The sequence below is a fragment of the Lactuca saligna genome, chromosome 1 (assembly GCF_052625555.1).
Source record: "Lactuca saligna cultivar CGN05327 chromosome 1, ASM5262555v1, whole genome shotgun sequence".
Classification (NCBI taxonomy): domain Eukaryota; kingdom Viridiplantae; phylum Streptophyta; class Magnoliopsida; order Asterales; family Asteraceae; genus Lactuca; species Lactuca saligna.
In genome coordinates this window covers 114,654,050-114,663,375 of record NC_136417.1, presented here as the reverse complement: position 1 = coordinate 114,663,375, position 9,326 = coordinate 114,654,050, and the positions used below count along the sequence as shown (strand labels likewise).

The 9,326-nt window shown below is 33.8% G+C and overlaps 1 protein-coding gene and 3 non-coding genes across 4 annotated transcripts; 3 read left to right on the top strand and 1 right to left on the bottom strand.

Moving 5' to 3' along the window:
• The first annotated feature begins 1,259 nt into the window (after window positions 1-1,259).
• Window positions 1,260-2,850, top strand: LOC145043580 (uncharacterized). Its single transcript, XM_078992281.1, has 2 exons — window positions 1,260-2,362; window positions 2,586-2,850. The coding sequence occupies exons 1-2, from the start codon at window positions 1,832-1,834 to the stop codon at window positions 2,766-2,768; spliced, it is 714 nt and encodes a 237-aa protein (XP_078848407.1). The 5' UTR covers window positions 1,260-1,831; the 3' UTR covers window positions 2,769-2,850.
• A 432-nt stretch (window positions 2,851-3,282) lies between these two features.
• Window positions 3,283-3,354, top strand: TRNAP-UGG (transfer RNA proline (anticodon UGG)). Its single transcript has one exon. It is a non-coding gene; the product is annotated as a tRNA-Pro (tRNA).
• An 832-nt stretch (window positions 3,355-4,186) lies between these two features.
• TRNAP-CGG (transfer RNA proline (anticodon CGG)) lies at window positions 4,187-4,258 on the top strand. Its single transcript has one exon. It is a non-coding gene; the product is annotated as a tRNA-Pro (tRNA).
• Window positions 4,259-5,053: 795 nt separating this feature from the next.
• Window positions 5,054-5,125, bottom strand: TRNAG-UCC (transfer RNA glycine (anticodon UCC)). The gene has a single exon. It is a non-coding gene; the product is annotated as a tRNA-Gly (tRNA).
• Window positions 5,126-9,326: the final 4,201 nt, after the last annotated feature.

The following is a 9,326-nucleotide window of genomic DNA, read 5'->3' as shown; positions in this document are numbered from 1 at the left end:
TTTGCAACAGGTTTGAATATGAGCAAAGGACAAATGCACTGCTTACGTTCCATACGTTGGGAACAACTGGTTTGCGCTCATCGTTTTCAACCCATTAGCTTAAGTTCAATGTTTTAAAAACCAGTTTTTTAGTTGAACCGATATGATGACCGGTTCCTGGTTTAACCGGTTCGACCGCCGGTTAACTAGTTTCTATATTTTTCATGTTTTTTTTTCCTATTTTCCTACATATACATACATATATAAATAATGAATTTGATGTTTACAAATTCAAACATTAAAAATAGACATAAAAATAAGTTTTAGATGAATCCAAACACATTAAAATAATATATAACCATAAGTTCTGATGTTTTACATCAATCCATATATGTCAAAAAGAAAATAAAGTATAATACCGTAACGAAATATAATTTTAGATGAATAAAAACACTTCAAAAAACTTTATAACATTCACTACATGTTTTTATTTAGAGAAAACTAAAGAAATATGAAAAAAAATCACCAAAGTTTATTATGTAAATGGTTTTTTTCATGTGTTTTTGTTCGGTTTAACAGGTTTATTTTGACTGGTTCAATCGGTTTTTTCTAAAAATCGGCCGGTTCAATCTGGTACAGAAATCAATGTAAACCGATGATAGTTGAACCGCTCCCTCCCCCAGTTTCCAGTCCGACCAGTTTGACCGGCCGGTTCAAACCGGTTCTTAAAACACTGCTTAAGTTTTCTTTCCGTCTTCATAACTATCTTCCTTTTTCTGTAGAAGCGATCTAAAATGAGGAATTTGAACAGTGGTGAGTATTAAGGTAAGAATGATGGTGGCCGAAGACGGGGCTCTGTCGGTGATTGTGGTTCAAAGGGACTACCAACTTAGTTGAGTAGAGTTGAAACTTGAAAGTAGTTGCGGCTGAAGATCACAGTAAAGAAGAATCAAAGATTTGTGGTAGATTGTGGTTCAAACCTTGGATGAAGATTGCAAGGCCGGAGAATGACCAGCATGGACTTATTATACGTTAATTGTTTTACTACAAATTATCCCTTTCCTTTGAAATCCAAATACATAATATATGGGCATAATTGTCATTTTCATTTAAAATTCAGTGTGTATCAAAAAGATCCGTGGAAATATCACCTTGAAATTTTTATTCATCCACTGTACATTTTTCAAGTGGACATCCTCCTGATATTTTCACTGTACATTTTTGTTCATACCCTTGAAATTAGAGGGTTTTTAAAAAAAATAAATAAATAAATAAGAAAAGAGAGACGGAGAAAAATCCAAACGTCAGTTCTTCTTTCCTCGGTCGCATCTTCCCAAAGACGAAACGCCGATTTCCTGTGTCTGTTCAAGAAGCCGGACACGCCGCTTCTTTTCCGTTTACCGGTCGCCGTTACTTCTTCCAATTCGCCTGCCTCCTTCCTGAATCGATTCCCAGGATCCAGATACACCTCAATAAAACCGAGACCCACCCCCGACATATGCTCTAGCTGTGTGTGCAGGTCTTTATCTTCATCTTTGCTTCGCTTCTTGATGGCGTGAATGGACTAAACAGGGAACCTGTTGACGAGGGCTTCTCAAAGAAGACGATGGTGATTAATATCTGCGATAGTGATGATGCCTGGATGAGAATGATGGCGTGGTGGCTGAGATGTAGAAGATGATCATGTCATCCCTTTGATTTGGTACATCATCTATCAATAAGGACAAGGGCAAAAAGGTCAAAATGCTTTAATTTCAAGTAAATGGAGAAAATAATTCAGTGGAAATATTAGATCCCTTTTTGGTTATTTGTGGCCATTTTTTCATTCCCTCGTTATCCTGCTTGCTTCATCATGGACTTGTCTCCAATTCCCAAATCTTTCATACTTAACCAAACAAAATCAACTAAGAATTACCACCACATCGCATCAACATCTTTCAATCATTTCCTTAAACCCCAAACACCCAAAACTCTAATTTCATCATCTCAACAAACCAAACCCAAAACCCTAGTAGACTCTGCAGAAAATGAGAAGAAAATCATCGAGAAACCCACCATGTCTGATATTTTGAAATCCTCGAAAGCACAAAACCTTGAGCTCCAGCTGCAAACAGTAGGACCTTTCTTCAGAATCACAGCAAAGAGCTTTGAAACGAACAAAGTTCTGGGAAGAGCGGATGGGGTGATTAGAGTTTGGTGGAAGAAAGGGAAGATTCTTCATTTGGATTCAATTAAATTGACCCGAGAAACATTGGGTATGGATAGATCCATATTTGGAATCGGGTTGTTTATTGGAGCAGTTATGATCCGACATGGATATGATTGTGGGTGTAAAACAGCCGAGTTGCTTGCCATTAATGACTCCGATCTTTACCATGCCAAGGTTTTTGTTTCATACTTTTTTTAAAGGCTACTGATACTCTTTATCTTTTAACCCACAAAAAACAGATCATATTTAATTCATTAATTCATATTGCGATATTGTTCTAAAAAAACCCACTCAATTATAAATTGCAATAACATCATGCAAATTTATTATAATCGAACAAGAAAAAAAAATATTTTTTGTATAATGATTTAAGATGGATTAAATACTTGCATTGCAGCTTGTGAAGTTTTATAGAAGAATAGGCTTCGAAGCAGTGCATGAGGTGACAGGATCGTCATTGGGAGACCTCAGGCACATGTTGGTGTGGGGTGGCGTTGGCACACGTATGGATGCCGATGTTGAACGTCTACTCATCAAGTGGTGTACACGATTTATTGTTACTAGAGGTTCAAACTCGTAAATGTTCATATAGTTTTATTATTCGTATGCAAGCACAATAATTATTTCAACCATTTTATTATATGCATCATTTCTGATCTCAATGTCGTAAATGTTAGGAAAATTGAACAACATACAACACATACAATTTAAGCTATGAGCCTGAGAAGAGTTTACTTAGTATAATAAAAACATAAGAATTTACAATCAATATAATTGTGTTATGTTCATGGTTGAACTAAAAAGAAAAAAAAAACTATCAATTCATAACAATAGTTTACATCATAATGTTCACAACTTCAAATATGCACATCGTCAAAAGTTTCTCAAGCACCCATTTTACTTGATATCCAATTTTGACTTCATTTGATAATAACTTCGTTACACTCAAAACCAACAACTTGAAGCTTTTTACATCTCTATCTCTCTTCATTTCAACAAGTGCAAAGAATAGAAAACATTGGGTATGTTATAGATATGTTACACAAATATATAGTGTGATTATAAAACAAACAAACAGATAGAATTCACAAGATGGGCATTTGGTCTAGTGGTATGATTCTCGCTTTGGGTGCGAGAGGTCCCGAGTTCGATTCTCGGAATGCCCCCTTACCTTCCTTTTTATTTTAAAAAAATCAACACATTTTACATTAATTTATTTTTAAGTGCCACTGTAATACTCAATTTACTATTAATATAAGCTAAAGTCAACTTGAGACTTTTTGAAACAAATCTACTAACTAAACTGGATATTATTTTATATCTCAGTCCCAAAAACAAACACGTGCCTACAGATCTGAAAAGATTATTTATCATTGTAATACTATAATACAAATCAATGAAAAAATAGATAAAAGTAAGTTGCTGTTTCTACATCCAAAGATTTGTTACTGAACTTGTAATTGATTTTCATTGATACCTATGATACCTGAAATATAAGTATAACAAACAGTAAGTAAAGTGGCTTAAAACACATGGCTCACAATCTTTAAATATGGAATTGTGCCTTTAGAAGTCTTCAAATATGTGATTTTATGCTTAATTAATACTTGGTATGGTATTCATATTTTCTAGTTATATCATATATGGATTGCATACTATGATATCTTGTTTCACTAGGATTTAAGTCAAACACCATGCATTTCCATGTAGCGAGTGGTGAGGCTCTAACATGGAGTTTCTGAAAAGAAGAAGCTTTGTTGATATTGAAGAAAGAAAATAAGAAGATAGCAACTTTTGAGGACATATATCTATTGAAATTTTCTAGATAGATATGCTTATTATCTATGATAGGCATTTCAAGATGATTAGTAACTTGCATGCAAAAAAAGAACAATAACAAGACTTTAAATAACTATTAATTGAACTCATAACTCAAAAAAAATAAAAAATAATGTCAAATAATTTTGTCATCTAGATAGATAGATAGATGAAGGAAGTGGGCATTTGGTCTAGTGGTATGATTCTCGCTTCGGGTGCGAGAGGTCCCGAGTTCGATTCCCGGAATGCCCCTCTTTTTTTTTTTTTTTTTTTTTTCAATTCATTTTATATATAAAAAATTAGGTGCCTCGTTTATAATTTGACTGTTAGTTGATGGGGTTATTATTAGCATATACATAAAATGTAAAGCAAAAGGTCCATACCCATATAATGAAATCATCAAGATGTGAATAAAAAACATACATGTGGTGTTCTTGACATGGAATACTCTATGTATTCATCTTCCTCAACCAATATGTTCTTAGAACTTATGAGTGAATCTTGTAAAGGACACTAAGTTTTACTTTCAACATCTTGAATTGTAATTTAATAATATTTCTTCACTTCTAATATGATTTACCTAGGGTCTCATCTTTTTACCTACAAAACTTGTTCGAAAACCCTACAAAGATTCAGGATAGATGTTGAGACTTGAATTCAACATAGTTACCTGAATAACTTCATGAAAATCAGCCCCACAACAATAACTCGTTTGATTTTATATAATTTCCATCCACAGAAACATAAAAGCAAACCATTTAATATTTAGCAGGAAATTGAAATCTAAAACATGAAAACAACTGATTCTAACCTTTTATAACTGTCCGGTTTTAGCCGAAGTAAGAGAGCAGCGAAAAGGGGTTCCGAGGAAAATTATCCAGAGAGGTCGATTGAAATACATCAATGGAATTTGAAGGAAGATGGAAAACAAAATTGGATTTTTATTGTAATTATCGCGCGACAAGCGAGAAAATTGAAGGTGGAATTTGAGCGTTCCTTAATTACCCAGAAAGCTGGATTAAAATGCGAAAGATAAAAAAGGAAAATTGCGTTTGCCGGGAGTCGAACCCGGGTCTATTGCTTGGAAGGCAATTATCCTAACCGTTGGACTACAAACGCTTGATGTTTTCTTTCCAGAGGTAATGTCATCGATTTCGAGTGTGACAGCGTGACACCCTTGATTCCCATAATATAATCGTACTAAAGGGCTAATTGAAAAGTTAAGAGGCAGCTTCTTAATTATTTGGAGTAACAATGTTTGGTTAGGTATCAATAAATGTCTCTAAATCTTTTGAAAGCCTCATAAATTTTCGGACTTCATCTTATATCTGGAAAAAAAATGTAATCTTTCCTTGTTTACCCTCATACATATCTGTCCATCAAACACACATATGCCTTTATCATCCTTACGTTCTCCTCCTACATATGACCAACTCCAGCGTTGATAATCTCTTCCCATAGTCGACCTTGCACATCATTGTCGTCCCATCATCGACCTCACACACACGAGTTTCTCACAGCTTCTGATATCGACTCCTACCACTAAGGTCAGACCTTCAAAGCCAATTTGCGACAAAACCACCTTTGTCGGTGTTCGTGTCCTCCCTCGACAGCGTTGGCAACCGCCGCTGAACCTCCACCATGCACCATGTTTGTTTTTCTCTAATTTTTCCAAAAATCGATTTATGTGAACTATGTTCTTGAAATTGTTTGAACTGATTATTTTTAAGGTTGTTACATCGTTTATGTGAAATCTACACATGAAATCGTTTTTTCCCTTAATTTGTTGCTAGCTTTGATACATGATTTTTAACATTGATCGACTGTTAGGGTTGTTAGATCACTTTCGATTTTGCTACACAGGCATCTGGTAAAAAAGATAAGTTGTAAAGAACTCTTCCTAATTAATCTTGAGATGAGAAAAATGGATAAAAAAAGATAAGTGGTAAAAAATTCTTCTTAATTAATCTTCAGTTGAGAAAAATGGAATATTTGTTAGACCACTTTCAGGGTGATTTGTTGTTTGTGTGTTTAAAGTGTTGATTTGTAATTTCCAAGACGTGGTTATTTCTATATGTACCTTTTAGTTATTTGGTGTATCTTGGGTGAGTGTGTGTTTGACTTTTTAATTGAGTGAGATGTATCTATAGTAACATCTCTTAGTAAGTGTATGCAACTTCAAGTTCCAATAAATAGTTTAGGTTATGGGTATAGGTCAAACCATTTATATACCATTTTGTTTGCACATTATTACATACCATTTTGTTTGCACGTTATATAAAATGTCATCTTCATACTATTCCATATTTGTTAGGAAAAATCCATCACACCACTTTAATTTCCATGTTATGTTTTCTTCCGGAGTTTTTTTTTTTTTTTTTTTTTTTTTTTTTTTTTTTTTTTTTTTTTTATAAATTTATTTTTAATTTCATTTTTTATAATTTTAAAAATATATTACATAATTTAATAAAAACAGTTTTATAAAACTTAACATCTAAATAAAAACATAACATGAAACAATACATGGCTAAAAACATTACTCGCCATCATCGTTAACGTCGTAGATATGATCTATCAAATCTTATCGAAGCCGCTCGTGTTTGTATTATTCTTGAATGTCAACAAATTTATGCAAAAAAGTTGCGGTTCCGTACCTGTAGGTGTTGGGGTTTAATGGCATATATTATACAATATTTCATTATTTATCTTTCACTATCATATTAAGCATTATGATACGTGCATACATAATATATCGTAAAGTTTATTTCTCATATGTACGTGCCACATGTTTACTATGTGTCACTTTCACTTTAGAACTCCAAAAACACATCCCACATCCTTATGTGTTGTTTCTTATTTTCTCTTGAAGAATTTGTCTCTTCGTTCCACTAGATATCGGAATGTCTTCACGGATGTGGAATATATATATATATATATATATATATATATATATATATATATATATATATATATATATATATATATATATATATATTCCATCACTAAGGTAATACCCAAATTATATTTGTTTCCATTTATTGTGAAAGGAGCATTCAATGCAATCTTAGTGTGTGCAATCAATGCTTCCAAACATATTAGGAAACTCGTGTCTCTCTTCATGTGTCACATATAGTTATTGAACATCATTTAATGAATTAAGGTTTCTGCAAATAAATATCATTGAATACTTCAACAACACTTTTTCTAATCTATACAAATTTTCTCTTGTAGCTCATTCATACATTTTCAGATACTCGTCAACGTAATTGGGTGACTCCCCATAAACATCAACCGAATTGATGTTACATTTCTGCAACGCTATGAATCCCCGTCTACCACTAGCATCATATTTTAACTGAGAAAAAAATACCTAAAGATATATTTAATATGTATAAATATGTATTTATTTTGTATACAGATATATTTTTATAGGTATAAATATGAAAGAAATGATATGTGCTTTTCCTGGCTTTGACAATTAGTAGAAACACATTCATGCTCAAACGAAACCTTCGTTTGAAATCCTTAGAGTTGAATACACATTCATCCAAAAAAGTAATCATGATATAGACATTTGTGTGCGGACGCACAATTTTTGTTTAACCTCTTGCTTCTTATCCGTAGAGTGGCTTCATTTCTTCTTATAGTTCATTAATGTAATATGCGTACATCGTGGTGATGAACATATCATCATCTGTGTAGGATGAGTCAAACAAATCCATTATATAATAAAAATATGTTGGAAATCTGTGTAAAGACAGAAAAATGATAGTGGTGTGTAAAAAATGAAGGTAGCTTTTATATGTATAGAGATAAAAAATGATTTTTTTTAAAGGAAAATGACACATTAGACCAACAATGTTTTTGGAGTTTTTCCAGTCGGTCATTAAAAGTTTTTTTTTTTTTTTTTTTTTTTTTTTTTTTTTTTTTTTTTGGCTTTATGACAGCATAAAGTGGTTACCCATTGCTACATAGATATTGGGGGTAGGCCCACAAGTTGTATCTTAAGTCCCTCTTCATCCACTCCAATTCCTCCATAGTATGACATATTCTTAATCTCCTTATTTCCATCTACTGACATCTTAGCCTTTTCATGTTTATTCTCCTTCCAAACCTCATGTCGAAACTCATGATATTTTCCATATTTCTTCTCCTTCAAAACATCCTGTAGCTCAAAGCCCTCTTCATCCCCTCCAATACCACCCTTGGTCTAGTCGGACTTCACCATCAGACCTACCACCGAGAACCACCATCTCCTTCTTCGCCTTCCTACAACAACCAACAAACCCATTACAACCGCACCATTCATCTATCATTACAACCGTAAACAACCTTTGTAATAGATGACACTTATCTCACCTGTTATCACCAGAAACCACAACCCTCCACTAACATGCTTTCATCAGTTAATCCACTTCCTACTTGCAGATCTACATCAAATGAACAACATCATAAACCATCATACTTGATGCCAGTTCATAATAGCACCACTGAGAACACACCATTAACCACATATGAAAGTTAGTTCTTCCATCAATGTCTTCGATCGTTGGCCTTTCTCCTTTTAAATTTTGTGTATGTGTGGCTAATAGATCTGATCAAAATATCCTTCGCCTTTTTTAGTTTTTCGGGGATGAGATTTGATCGGAGGAGTTTTCATTCGAAGACCGACATCCATGGTAACCTGATGACGGATGGATTAGAGGCAGGTTAAAGTTTTCATATGTAGAATTACCTTTTCATCGAATCAGAGCAGTGTTTTGGCGGGGAAGGAGGCTACCTTAGCCTCTAGCCAGAACGTTTAGACCTATACCTACCAGTTTTAGGAAACCAAAATACCTAATGGAAAAATCAGTACTAAGACAAGATATGAAATCACAAATAGTAGCGTTGTGGTTATCGATGATAATGATATCATCAACATAGGCTAAAAGATATATGACACACGATTCATGCTTGAAAGTGAATAAGGATGGATCAGCTCGACTACAATTAAAACCAAAGTTGAACGAGTAAATTCCTAACATGATATTAAACTCAATGAGTGTAACACCCGTTTCCCATAATGGATCAATTGATGATTGAAAGGAGTCAAAGTTATGTTTTTAAGGTAAACCATATGTCACGTCGTGACATGATGAGTGTCATGGCGTGGCATACCAAACAATTAATCGCATATTTGGATGGATGTCACGACGTGACAATAGCTGTAGCCCAAACCCATGATCTTTTAGGCTTTCCTTTGTATTTAATCCCATAAACTCAAGGTTTAGGGCATCCTCTTCGGCCTACAACCCTTTCAACAAAACCCTAACCCCTC